General features: G+C 38.7%; 1 protein-coding gene across 1 annotated transcript; it reads left to right on the top strand.

The window, feature by feature from the left end:
* Window positions 1–7,372: 7,372 nt before the first annotated feature.
* LOC306876981 (terminal nucleotidyltransferase 5C-like) lies at window positions 7,373–14,710 on the top strand. The gene is made up of 2 exons (XM_079428477.1): window positions 7,373–7,595; window positions 10,401–14,710. The coding sequence occupies exon 2, from the start codon at window positions 10,413–10,415 to the stop codon at window positions 11,580–11,582; it is 1,170 nt and encodes a 389-aa protein (XP_079284603.1). The 5' UTR covers window positions 7,373–7,595; window positions 10,401–10,412; the 3' UTR covers window positions 11,583–14,710.

Genomic DNA, 14,710 nt, shown 5'->3' with positions numbered 1-14,710 from the left:
GTGAATCATGGGACTGCAGTGAACGGAGGGGACCGGAACAGACCTAACTCTCTTTATCTATGTCTTTCTCATATATTCTCTGAAGAACAGACTGCCGGATTGATCATGTGTGTCTCTCTATTGTGGCCACTGGTACGACACGTCCGTACACACTGTACACGCATTAGCAGACTAAAAGACCTTCTGAAATGGATGTGCGTTTCTCACTGGAGAAGGATTTTAACAAGTTAATTCGTCCTTTTCTTTATTTCCCCCCTCTCTTTCTCTAATTTGGTGGCATTTCATATCATCAGCTCAGCGCTTAATCAAAATAATGGATAAATGGTTTTCGGAACAGACCGCCTTCAGAGCCTTTCACTTTCTGAGCTGGGCTTCTGGAGATGGCAGATGTTGGATGTGACTTCCTGTGAAGTCTTTCTCCAGGATTTCTCTTCAGACAGTCTCTCCGATGTCTCTTTGTTAAGGTTAGCGGGTAAAAAGGGACATATGCTGCTATCGAACAGCTGCTGCCTGTGACACCGTCATTCCAGAAACCTGTACTTTCCGCGTCTATCCATTCCCATCTTTTTTTCCATCAATTGTGAATGCCCAGAATGTCATTCATACTGCATTCTGAAAGAAGGATTTTTGGTGTTTTTGGTTTTGCATCACAATGAATCAACACTTGAAGTAACTGTAACTTGTGGAGAGAAGTCACAGTGCTGTAGATGCTAATGCTCACGGCAGTCACCATTTGTTTTCATTTGTCGATGGTGCCGCTCTGTTAGACCAGATTCTTTCAACAGCCAAGACTTACCACTAATTGTAGCCAACAAGGTAGAGATTTTTATATATATATATATATATATATATATATATATGGAGTTCATAAATACAGGAAACCCGGAGTAAATAAAACACAAAAACCAGTGCAAGGATTTTAAATACCATTGCATAACAACTAAGCTCGTGATGTATGATGTTGGGAATACTCCTGAATGCTTTTTGTCATTTCAGTTTCTGGATGTTTTCATTAGTCAAATGCATATCTCTGAATATTTCATGTGAGTTTTAACATGACTTATTCAGTCCTGGGCTGTAAACACCCTGAACTTGTTTTCTGAAACACGGTGGTGGCAGACAGATTTCTGATATCAGATGATTAAACACAAACTGCAGCCAATCATATTGAGGTATTTTGTTTGTTTTTATTTTTTTGGTTTAATTGACCTTTGATGAATATTGATTCAGTCTCTGATGATTCAGGAAGATGTACTCAGCCTTATGCTCTCAGACTCATGTTTTTTTTTTTTATCTTCTATCTTCAAGTGTGTAAAATGGCACATCCACAGAAGATTTCATGTAGTCGACCGGGAAAGGAAAAGCTAATTATTTTCTCATCTTGGGTAATGAAGAAACTGTGAGAATCAGTCTGTCAAAAAGACCGTACCATTGATGGGATGCTGGGTGCCATCGACCACTTTATATCCCGTCATTTCAGTCCCTCAGTTTCTAAAGCTCTCATCCCAGTGTGAAAGAGAGATGTGTCCTATCCTCTCCTCCCCTCCCCTCTCCTCTAGATGGCAGCAGTGGTGTCCGGCTGCTTCTGTATGTCATTTCTTTTCTCTCAGTCCCAGTAACATGACTTTGACTTAATGTTGAGTGAAGCCCAGGCCAACACTCTTCCTTGTTGTTGCTGGGTGGGTTTTGACAAAGCTGTGTTCTGTATTTGTATTTTTACTGAACAAAAAAACAATTGTAAATATGTTTAAAATGCCACATAAATTCAATAAAGCTGTTACAAAAAGTGAACGGGATAAAACAAAACAAGCTTTTATTGTCAGGTCTTTGCTTACTAATTCGTGCAAAAGACTTGCATAGTTGCATATTACATTTCATAGTTCAGTTTTATAGTTTCCCACAGTTATGGAAGACCTACAGAAATCAGGGAATTTGCCATTTCAAGATTATGAAAAATCTCTTAAATTCTTACATTTCAGAGAAAGCCATAGAAGTTTCTGTAGTGAATATAATTTCCTTTGTTCACATAGAGCTCAAAGAGTTTAATCGTTCAATGAGCCACATTCAAACCATAGGTATTTTAAGACATTTGTACTTGAGTTGAGGTTGGTAATGTGTTTTTACTTAAATACTTTAATTGAATGCTAAAAATAAAGCAGTAAAACCTTTTCAACACTGATAAATGTTTCCAAATCAGCATATTAGAATGATTTCTGAAGGATCATGTGACTCTGAAGACTGCAGTAATGACTACTGAAAATGTGCCATCACAGGAATAAATTACATTTTAACATATTTTAGAAGTAATATCTCAATATTACTGTTTATACTGCATTTTATTAAATAAATGCAGCCTTGGAGAGCATAAGAGACTTGCAGTCTCACATACAGCTTATGTTAATTATAGCCTATGTTATATTGATGTTTGGCATAAATACACGGTGATCTCTCTTTTTAAACCTTTATCCATAATCATGAATGAGTGGAAACATCCTGGAAAGTCACTGGTCTAAAGCATTGGTGACCTTGTGCATTTATTCTTAGCACAGCCTATATATAGATGGAATCTAGCTACAGCATGGACATTTCAATTATTTTAGTAATAATATTAATGATAGAGGCTTTATCTGCTTGTTTTAATGCCTTCATGCTGCTTTGCTCTTGGCAGCACACATTGATATTATAGGTCATGGTGAACTGGTCCTGGCAAACTACCCCTGTTCTCAGTATTCACGTCATCACCATTGCAAACAGTATTTCACATGTGAGCTTGTTGTTATTCTCTCTCTTTAGGAGCAGCGGATTTAAGGGCAAAAATTAGGGATATCTTTTTTTTTTTTTTTTTTTTAAAGCTGTCCTCTGTCATTGAGTTGTCTGGACTGACCGCAGTGTGACAGGATAGATGGATGGCCAAATCTGGAGGCAGAGGTCATAAGCCGGGTGTCATTTGCCCTCTTTCAACAACCCCAGTGACACAATGTGACCCTGCCGTATCATCTGCTGAACAGATGCTGAACGATGAAGGATTTCTCCTTCCATACATACAGTCAGGTCCAAAACTCTGAGACCACTAGTGTAAGTGTTTGTATTTTACATTTTTCTAATGCAACATTTTTTTTGAGTTTGCATGAACTTCACAAGTGCAAAACCTGATGATCATGTTCTCCAGCATGATATGAGAATGATCCAAAGAGTAACTTTGTAGCCTAAGTTGACCCTGAACTAGAAACCTTCATCTGAAACCCAAAGTCAATTGCTGCTCAGTAGAAAGCGGTGAACGATAAGCTGGAGAGACTGGCATGTTGCAAGTGTGTGGAGCAAAAAAAAAAAAGCACCAAGGTCACTGTGAACCAGGTAGGTCAGTTAGCTTCTGATAGCCAAACGATTACACACACACACACACACAGAGAGAGGGTGTACTAAGAGCTCCAGTGTCTCTTGAGAGATTTGACTTTCAGAAGAGCATACGGAGCACCGGTTATTTTAAGGCTTATAATAGAGCCAATGGCTTCTGTTTCGTTCCTACACTCCCCGTCTGTTTTGCAAGTATAAGCAGGACCAAAAGTCTGTCCTAAGTCACAAGAATACACAAAACTTAATTCAGTTGCTTTAATATGCAGTACTCTTACCGTTACACACCCCTTACTGAAAAAGAATAGTTACTTATTTTTAAGAATAACAGAAATTGTCATTGGTACATCATCCTGTTGGTTAGTTACATACTCTTGTGTCTGCTTGCTAGAGTGGCTGTTTGTGTTGTTCAGGTATGCAAAACAGAACTGTGAAAACAAAGGATCTTATTTCTTAAAGTAAATACTGTGCTGGGGTAAGATGTCCAATTGAATGGGATGCTATGTTGCATGTCATTTAGTATCTTTACAGATGTTTTCTCCCCTGGGTGTGTTGTGTTCCGTGGCATAAAACACATCTGAAAACTCAAATTACAGCATAGTCACAGCCATATTTATCATATGTGCCAATATTATTTTTGAATGATTTGCTTCAGCATCCAGTTTTAAATTGGACAAGTGCGACCCAACACAGTAAATTTGGTTCAACATTTAATTTAATGAAATTTAATAAAAATGTGTAAAGTATATAATATTTGCAAAAGTATATAAATGTGTTGAATTGTTAATTCATAATACCATGAAGTTTTTGTGAAGTTGCTCCACATAATACTGTCTTTACAACCAGAAATAATCTTGTCTTGTCATAATGTCAAATTTTCTGATAATTTAAGAGATTAACCTTGACACAGTTATGATGGTCTATCGGGGTTCTCGCTGTGATATCATTTCCTGTTTTGTGTGTGTGTGTTTTGTTTCCAAGCCACATGGCTTTGGATTGGTGGATAAACCAAATTATTATTATTATTTTTTTTTCAAAGAAATTATAAAGATTATCTTTACAGGAATTTCATTCATCTTATTAATTGCATTTTAATACATTTTTTTTAAATAAAATAACACTTAAAAAATGAATGTCATGTCACTGAACCATCTGCCTGATTGATAGAAACAATTTTCCCAAAAATTACAATTCTGTCATAATTTACTCATCTTCTAGTAGTTCCAAACCTTTATGACTTGTTTTTTTTCTTTGGAAATGTCTTTTTCCCCTCCATACTTTGAAAGTCAATGTGCACCAAAACTAGTTGGGTAACATCATTCTTCAAAATATCTTTTGTGTTCTGCAGAAGAAATTAAGTCATACAGGGTTGGATTGAGTAAACAGTATTTTCATTTTCGAGTGAACTTTCCCTTTAGCTATTGTAGCTTCTACCAGCTGACAGATGATTTTTTCCTGCAGTTGAGAGCCAGTGCTCCGTCCCTTTGGTATTATTCAGACCCCTCTCCTGAGGATGCATGAGACCCTCTGCATCGTGTTTTTGTTTTTCAGGAGCTCAGAATTTGAATCAATAGATCCCATAGCGATGCTGATGTCACGGGAAGGAGAGGATTGTGAATGTCACCATGAGTCACCGGACTGATAGACAGGGGAAAAAACAATTGCATGGACGTCCGCAAACGTAGTGGAGTGTTTAATGTGTTAATGGCCTGTATGTGCGTGTGCGCGCATCCTTCAGTGTGTTTAATGTGTTAATGGCTGCTGGTTAACTATCCGTAGCTTGGACAGTGAGTCATTTCCACTTGGCGTTGAGCCCAGCTGCAGCAGGTGGCATTGCCTCTCCTCACAAACTAAATGGCATTCACCTTTGAACAAAACACTGCTTAATTTCAAGTCGATTCAGCGCTCTCTGTTAAGTTTATTTGTTCTTTTAAATCCATCTGGGAAAAAACGCTTGCTTAGCCTCATAAGACTTCATGTATTGTTAGATATTTCTCAAAGGCTGTTCTTGATTGATGATGAAAGAAATCTTGGTTTGACTGTTCAATGTGTTCTCAAAGTTGAGCAAATCCATCAAGGATTGGCAGATCGTGGTTCGGGTCTTCTGGATTAAATGTATTAAAATATTAATTAATCTTAAGTATGACTATCATTGCCCGACTTATGACCTCTGCCTCCTACTTTCACAATCTCTCTTTCTCTTGTGGTTTTGACTCATGTTTTTTTTTTAGGTCATCAAGTTGTTAAAAAAATCCAACTGAGAAAATGTTTACTAACCAGTTTGGGCAGTAATAAACCCAGATGCTTTGAGTTTTGTTCATAGGCTACTGAAATAAATGACTTATATTTTCTTATGTAGCACATCTTTCATGCTTCATCTTCATTTTAATATGTAAATGCATCATCCTGTTTACTCGAGCTTCATGCATAATTATGGATTTGAAAAAAAAAAAAAATCTATTGAAAACCCCTTATATGACATAAAAGCTTAAAGCTAAGCTATAAGATCAAATTTTACTTTGCTGTCAGGACTGGAAATTTAATGGGTAAGATGTGGTGCCATTATTCCCTATACCAATCTTTAATGTTGATTGCTGTGTGTATGAATCAGCGTGGGAAGGACGCTCCCATCATAAATGTCAGTGGCTCGGGGAATAGCATCTTGTGTGTGTTTCCAGTTTCTAATTCTCTCTCTGTTCCGGTCTCATTCTCTCTTTCTCTTTTCTAGGCCATTCACAAATTCATTGTCGTTCAGACCCAGCACACAAAACTGGAGTTTCCTCACGTGCGACTGAGCAAACATTTCCTGTTTCGCTTTCTCACGTAATTTATATCCACACCATTGCTAAGAAAAGATTCAGAAGGAAGCAAACAGACCGGAATATTCCTCCCTCATATGTCCACTGGAGGCTGCATCAGTGCTGATGTAGTGCTACTTTCCTGTAGGGTTTCCCCAGATGTGCTTTTATACCCACTTACTAGGCTATGTTTTACTCCCTCAAACCCACCATCCACAATTTCACTGACACACCAACGCGGCTCATTCTTTATGGACCAGTCAGTGTCTAAATGTATGTGATTATTTGAATTTCTTGTAGGTCCAGCTTTTCCAAAACAAATATTAATTAGTGTCTGTTTTTCTCACAGTTAGGAAAGACAAAATAGCATTTGTTCGTGAGGGCCAAATAATAAAAAAAATGTCCTCACAAATATAGCGAATCTATGTTCAGAATGATTTTATAAGAGGTTCTCACAATATTAAAGGCTCATGAATTGTTTTGCTTGTACTTTACTGATGTAGGCCTTCTGATATGAACAGTTTTGTGTGAGGGTTAGGGTTGGGTTAGCCTTAGGTGTGTAAAATCTATATGTATATGTGAATATTTCTACAGTATAGCCTGAATATTCTTGAATATTTCAACATATAGTGCAAACGAAAGCTATCCAGCAGAATTTCAGGAGAAAAGCACAGATGCTTTTGTTAGTTACAACACACCTCTCTTTCTCCTAGACCACAAATTTGGCCTTTTATTTTATTTTATTTTATCATCAAATTAAATATATTTATATATTGTTTTAACACGTGTAGCCTAATCATTATCAAGCATTAGCAAATTATTCTATCTGTTTCCACGCTGACAACAATAAGAGGTTGAGCTTTAAATATTTTAACTGATATAGCCCAGCTTACTTAATGCACCTTAAAATACCTCAGGTTACCAAACGTGTTCTAGTTAATTAGAACCTGCTTTAGCTAGCTACTCTCTGCAAAAGCAGAATGTGCCTGTAGTCGTCGCCTGGCAACACAAAAACCTCTTCAGCCAATCACAGGCTTCGCCTGGCGCATTGATACCAGCGAATAGAACGCCGTATGTTTTTGAATTCCATGTAGAGCCTTATAGATGCCTTAGCAAATCTTAGCATGGGAGCAATGGTAAGTAAAACACAGACAGATTATTTATGATTTTATTAGTTAAATAAAATAAATATTTGTATGTGTGCTGTGTGTGTTGATGGCAAGGCTTCAGAAAAATAGTGCGCAGAGGAGGTGCGGAGAACCAGGTTGTTTAGCAGGCAGTTATAAGAGAGCGCGCATGTGTGTGTGCTCTTCAGAACTGAAGCTCTCTGGTGTTTGACGATTGAACGAACGGATGGATGGAGGTGCTGGTGCCAAACCTTATTTGACATCCACTATTTTGTGCCGACCACGTTGCTGAGCACTTCAGGTGGATTTACTGACAACAGTAGGTGGACATATTTCATATTTATAACTTGATATAAACGCGTTTGATCGGCGTGATTCGGATGCAGTCGGACGATTCACTTTAAACTGTGTGTATCGGAATAAATGCAAGCATAGAATTTGGTTTGAACGCTGATCTCGCGCAGTTTATGGCTTTTTTGGTCTCACGTGCGCTGTTTCAAACGATTTTCTTTTTATATATACGTCGTACTAGAACGGTTTTGATTTTTTTTTTCAACCTGATGCGTTGTGTTTGGAGCGTTGCACCGTACGCATGCTTTATTTACTCACATTGGCTGCTGTTATAATAAAATGTAGGTTGTTGAAAGTTTGCGAGCTGACCGCCATGTATCTTTATCTAACGTTAAAGGTCTGTTGTGAAATTCTACCATAATTTGGAAACAATCCAAAAGGATTCCTACTGGAGTGTTCTTATATTGTTCCAACATAAAAATAAAAAAAATCAGATCTAGCACGTTTATTTCCCAATAAGACACTGATTACCAATAGGCTAAAATAAATAAATAAATAAATATATATATATATATATATATATATATATATATATATATATATATATATATATATATATATATATATATATATATATATATATATATATATATATATATATATATATATATATATATATATATATATAAAATATGGCTGTGTAGTATCAAGAAGCATTTTAAGTAGAGTTCTAATGTTGTGTAGGACTCCTAATCTTGTTTTATCCTTTAAATTCTTCCTCGGATTGTTTTAAAATTATCATGGGAATCCTGTACACATTCTATATGAATGATATTCGGACAATTTAAGCCATTTGGTTTAGAAATTTCTTTTAAATGAATCATTAGTGTGCATGATTGATCAATGCTTTTTTGGGGGATTTGTTTGGATGTTTTTCATTGGGAAGCATGTTGAATTAGTTGAGGAGCAGCTGAGTGTCTCAGTATAAATGCTTCAGTTTCTGTTTAGAGTTTGTTTTGTTCTTCTGGAAAGCCTGCGACTCATGGTTAGCTTTTCTCTTATGAGAGAGCAGTGAATATATACAGGTGCTGGTCATAAAATTAGAATATCATGAAAAAGTTGATTTATTTCAGTAATGCCATTCAAAAAGTGAAACTTGTATATTAGATTCATTCATTACACACAGGCTGATATATTTCAAATGTTTATTTCCTTTAATTTTGATTATTATAACTGACAACTAATGAAAATCCCAAATTCAGTATCTCAGAAAATTAGAATATCAATTAAGACCAATGCAAAAAAAAAAGATTTTTAGAAATGTTGGCCAACTGAAAAGTATGAACATGAAAAGTATGAGCATGTACAGCACTCAATATTTAGTTGGGGCTCCTTTGGCCTGGATTACTGCAGCAATGCGGCGTGGCATGGAGTCGATCAGTCTGTGGCACTGCTCAGGTGTTATGAGAGCCCATGTTGCTCTGATAGTGGCCTTCAGCTCTTCTGAATTGTTGGGTCTGGCGTATTGCATCTTCCTCTTCACAATGCCCCATAGGTTTTCTATGAGGTTGAGGTCAGGCAAGTTTGCTGGCCAATCAAGAACAGGGATACCATGGTCCTTAAACCAGGTACTGGTAGCTTTGGCAGTGTGTGCAGGTGCCAAGTCCTGTTGGAAAATTAAATCTGCATCTCCATAAAGTTGGTCAGCAGCAGGAAGCATGAAGTGCTCTAAAACTTCCTGGTAGACGGCTGCGTTGACCTTGGACCTCAGAAAACACAATGGACCAACACCAGCAGATGACATGGCATCCCAAACCATCAATGACTGTGGAAACTTTACACTGGACCTCAAGCAACATGGATTATGTGCCTCTTCTCTCTTCCTCCAGACTCTGGGACCTTGATTTCTAAAGGAAATGCAAAATTTACTTTCATCAGAACATAACTTTGGACCACTCAGCGGCAGTCCAGTCAAGACGCTTCTGACGCTGTCTCTTGTTCAAGAGTGGCTTGACACAAGGAATGCACGGCTGAAACCCATGTCTTGCATACGTCTGTGCGTGGTGGTTCTTGAAGCACTGACTCCAGCTGCAGTCCACTCTTTGTGAATCTCCCCTACATTTTTTGAATTTTTTTTTTTTTCACAATCCTCTCCAGGGTGCGGTTATCCTTATTGCTTGTACACTTTTTTTTTTTTTTCCCTACCACATCTTGTCCTTCCCTTAGCCTCTCTATTAATATGCTTGGACACAGAGCTCTGTGAACAGCCATCCTCTTTAGCAATGACCTTTTGTGTCTTGCCCTCCTTGTGCAAGGTGTCGGTCGGTCGTCTTTTGGACAACTGTCAAGTCAGCAGTCTTCCCCATGATTGTGTAGCCTACAGAACTAGACTGAGAGACCATTTCAAGGCTTTTGCAGGTGTTTTGAGTTAATTGGCTGATTAGAGAGTGGCACCAGGGGTCTTCAATATTGAACATTTTCACAATATTCTAATTTTCTGAGATGCTGAATTTGGGACTTTCATTAGTTGTCAGTTATAATCGTCAAAATTAAAGGAAATAAACATTTGAAATATCAGTCTGTGTGTAATGAATGAATCTAATATACAAGTTTCACTTTTTGAATGGTATTACTGAAATAAATCAACTTTTTCATGATATTCTAATTTTATGACCAGCACCTGTGTGTGTATATGTATATGTTCTTTAATTTGTTTTATTTCAGTTCAGGCTTATTAGCTAACTAAAATAACTCTATATTTTTTTTTTTCTAGAGATTTTTAAAGATTTCTTTTCGAGTTGGTGAAATTGTTTTTGCACTTATTTTATCCCAGGGAACTGCATAGATGGCAAACATGGCCTCAGCCTCATCCAGCAGCGAAAGTGAGTCGCAAAGTGTGCTTACCTGGGAGCAAGTGAGCCGCTTGAACGATGTGCTGACGGAGGCCGTGCCAGTTCACGGACGTGGCAACTTTCCCACCCTGGAGGTCCGTCTGAAGGATATCGTACAGATGGTTAGGAACCGTCTGGAGCGGAGGGGCATTATAGTCAAAGATGTCCGCCTGAATGGCTCCACCGCCAGTCATGTGCTGGAAAAGGACATTGGCTGGAGCTACAAAGACCTGGACGTCATCTTCAGGGTAGACCTTCCTCGGGAAGAGGAGTTCCAGCTCATCAAAGATGTGGTTCTGAGCACTTTGTTGGACTTTCTGCCAGAGGGGGTGAACAAAGAGAAGATCACTCCCATGACCCTGAAAGAGGCCTATGTCCAGAAGCTAGTCAAAGTCTACACAGAGCAGGACCGCTGGTCCCTCATCTCACTGTCAAACAACTACGGCCGCAATGTGGAACTTAAGTTTGTGGACTCGATCCGGAGACAGTTTGAGTTCAGTGTGGACTCCTTCCAGATCATTTTGGACTCCGTGCTGTCATACTATGACTTCTCAGAAAACACCATGTCTCGGCACTTCCACCCTACTGTGGTCGGAGAGAGTGTGTACGGCAACTTTGCCGTGGCTCTGGACCACCTCAGGAACAAGCTCATTGCCACCAAAAGGCCGGAGGAAATCCGCGGAGGCGGTTTGCTCAAATACTGCAACCTCCTGGTGAGGGACTTTAGGCCTACGGACGAAGACGAGTTTAAGGCCCTGGAGCGTTATATGTGCTCCCGTTTCTTCATTGACTTTCCCGACATTGGTGAGCAACAGCGCAAACTGGAGGCTTATCTGCAAAGCCACTTTATCGGTGAGGAGAAGAACAAGTACAGCTACCTCATGATCCTGCGACGGGTCGTGAATGAGAGCACCGTGTGTCTCATGGGACACGAGAGGCGGCAGACACTTAACCTCATCTCCCTGATGGCGTTTCGCGTTCTCGCCGAGCAGAACGCCATACCTGATGCATCCAGTGTCACCTGCTACTACCAGCCGGCTCCGTATGTCAGAGACCTCAACTTCAACAACTACTATGTGGCCTCTTGTAACCAGTCCATTCCAACTTGGTTGCCTTGTAACTAAGACTCAAAGATGCTTGTTCAACAACAAAATCCATGATTTGGCCAGAAAGCCGGATATTTGGCCGTAAGGGATGTTTCCCTCTGTAGGCATAAAGGATATTTAAAATGACAAGTGTTTCCTTTTTGCTTTTTTTTTTTTTTTTTTTTTTTTTTGCTTTGCTTTTTTTTTCCTTTTAATTCCTTCTCTGCAGAAGTGCCAAGACACTTCTTCTGATTCAAAGTGATATTTTAGTGATTTGATTGTTTTGTTTTCTTTTTTTTTCTCTTTTTACTTGATATACTAAAGTTTCAGATTTGTTTGCTCTCATCTCTGTCCCTGACCTGAGAGGTGTTTTTTTTTTTTTTTTTTTTTTTTTTTTTTTCATATTGAAGAGGAACAATTCCCATAGTGCCTTAATATACGCTAACCTTAAAAATGAAGGAAAATGCATATTGGGACAAATTAATATTTTTCCTGTTACAAAATAAAAAGGCCAAAAATAATAATGTTCTTAGAAATTGAGGAGAGAGAGAGGGAAAAAAAAAAGACAAAAGTAAAAGAAAAGATACGAAAAATGTGAGCACAGGTGAAATAATAGGTATTTTAGGACTGAAGTTATCAGGAGTTTTTTTGTTTTTTGGTACACTGGTGGGCAGCTAAATTCTTTTTGTTCTCAAATAGAAATGTGAACAGAATCATGTTAAAGTATTCATAGCAATGTGCTTCAGATTGCTGTGTGAATGAATACTGAAGGCTTTTGTGTTCCACCGTACGTTTTTGAGAATTTGTCATCATAAACCTGTTCGGTCTTGCTAGTTACAACGAAGGTGAGACTGAAACTGAATTTGGTTGTAGCATGTACAAAAAGATGCTTTGTCCTTTTCCCAGCAGTTCAGAGCAGTTAAACAGTCTATTTTTATGAAGATTAATGAAGATCCTCAGCTCTAGTCGTTAAACCTTCCTTCATCTCTTATTAACATTGTGTCTGTTTAAATGGGACCGAGAGATCATGCTTGTCCATACAAGGTTCAGCTGTTGGACGATCTGTCCTCCTGAGCTTTTTGCGGCCATTAACAGACTTGGCACTGCCGCATGTAACAAGACCTCCAGCTAACAGCCTAGCCAAGCCAAATGGTGTCACACGGCTCTAAAATTATCCCTTCCTGCTCCTCTCGGGATGTGCCTTGAATGGACAGCATGTGGGGTGGAATTTCTAGTGGGGCAACGGTCTTTCCTGTGCTTCTGACTAGCGTCACTGTAGATGAGGGGTGAATGCTGGTATGTCACAAAGCCTTTTCTGGTAATTGAGGTCTGGGAGGGGTTGCCGTAGCTGAAGGATATACCCGTGCTCATTTAAATGGACATAAAAGCATGTCAGTGTGGATTCCTTTCCAGTTTTGGAGCTAATCGATGTTGCTGCTCTTGATCTTTATTGGGCTTCGACGTCTCCTGTCTTGGTCCTTTGTCAATGAATTTGATGTTATTGCTTCAAGGCACATTGCAATTGTCAGTTGGGTTAAGCCAGTTCTGTGCTTTTCGTAAATTAGACTATATTAAATTGTGAATGTCTATTCTTGTCCGTCTTCTGGCCCCCCGTCATGCCCACGTGTAGACTCTTTCGACATTCGTCCATTCAGAGAAGGGTAGTACTCTGCTAGCCGCTCTTACGTAATGGCGGACAGCTGCACCCTGCCCCTCAGGTTTCCTCTTGGCCTCGCTCACGCGCCACAGTTCTTGCTGCTTCAGCTTGAACAAGCACATGCGCCACATAACCATGAGAGCCACGTTCCTTCTCTTATCTGCGCTCACAGACTTCTAGGGTAAAGAGAGAAGGGTCAGATGGCTTCTCACTTAGTGGGTTACACCCCAAAGTGCATTGAGCTGGAATGGATTTTTACTCGTACATTGTTTTTGTTTTGTATTTTGGCCCTGCACTTTTTTTTTTTTTTTTTTGTGACATGAAGACAGTGGACCAATGTTTGAACCAGCAACACCTTTTTGTGTGTTGACCCATTTGGAATTTGAAGAGACATTGTAGCTCATCCTCTCTGGTTTCAGAATAATTTGGTGCCATTAAATTTTTGCCAGTCCATTAAATAAAATTGCTTTTGATTTTTCTAAGTCCCACTTAAGTCTCATGTCACACCTTGTACTTTCTGATTGTTGTTGTCTAGTCATTCCAGTTGTTCGGAGTCATTTTCACGTCATTTCAACATCAACCTCCTAACCAAAGCAAGTACTGTGCAATACACAGCATTCTCAAAACCTGAAAAAGGCCAAATTGTTTGGGAACCCATGTCAATGAATGCACTTTACAGGCCTTATCATACTCCAAAGCTAGTCATTGTCACAAGCTATAAGGTGCCCTTTTTTATTATTTTTGTTTATGGGGAAGTCTCAGGGACATAATAAAGGGCTACAGTGTGTCTTGAGGGTAACAACTCCTGTTCAGCCAACTTCCTGAAAAGTGAAACCGTTTGAAAAGCATTTTATTACCAAGGAATTTAAAATATATAAAATGTTCACTTGTCAGGAACAAATACTCTTGTTTCAGAACCCTTTTTTTTTTTTTTTTTTTTTTGTGCGTGTAAAATTTAGTTCGTATTATCTTTTAATAGTTGGCCTACAGAATCTCACCTTAATCTGTCTGTTTTTTTTTTTTTGTGCGTGAAAACAACTTTTGTGTGCTTTTTATCTTGTCCAGGTGCGCTTCACATAGATGAGGCCTGATGTGATGAGGCTTGGCTCGTTTCCTTTTTGAAGTCTGTGTAAAGTATGTTTCTTGAAAGGGGAGTGTTAAAATGGGAAAACATGCTTTTGTTTTTGAATTAATATTCTGTTCTTTTTATTTTCTTTGTCCCCTCTGTCAGCTGTAATTCTATATTCCCCAGTGTTACCCTTTATTCAATAGACAAAGGTGTTGGAGCTTTTGTAACGCAGCTCTGAATGCATCTGTAACTGTGCAGGGGAGGTTTATTGGATTTGACATGCTTGTCTAAAGTGCAAGTCTTAATGATGATGATTGAGGCCTTTTTGAAGCCCTTTTGCAATGTTGCAAAAAGAGTTGTGGATTTCAGCAGATTTTGTTTACATTTTTTGTGATTTATTTGTCTTGTTTGTCTGCGAGGATGCTAATGATTGTGAGTTTT

This window comes from Barbus barbus, assembly GCF_936440315.1.
Source record: "Barbus barbus genome assembly, chromosome: 11".
Classification (NCBI taxonomy): domain Eukaryota; kingdom Metazoa; phylum Chordata; class Actinopteri; order Cypriniformes; family Cyprinidae; genus Barbus; species Barbus barbus.
The sequence above is the reverse complement of the archived record's forward strand: the minus strand, read 5'-3'. Positions and strand labels throughout refer to the sequence as shown.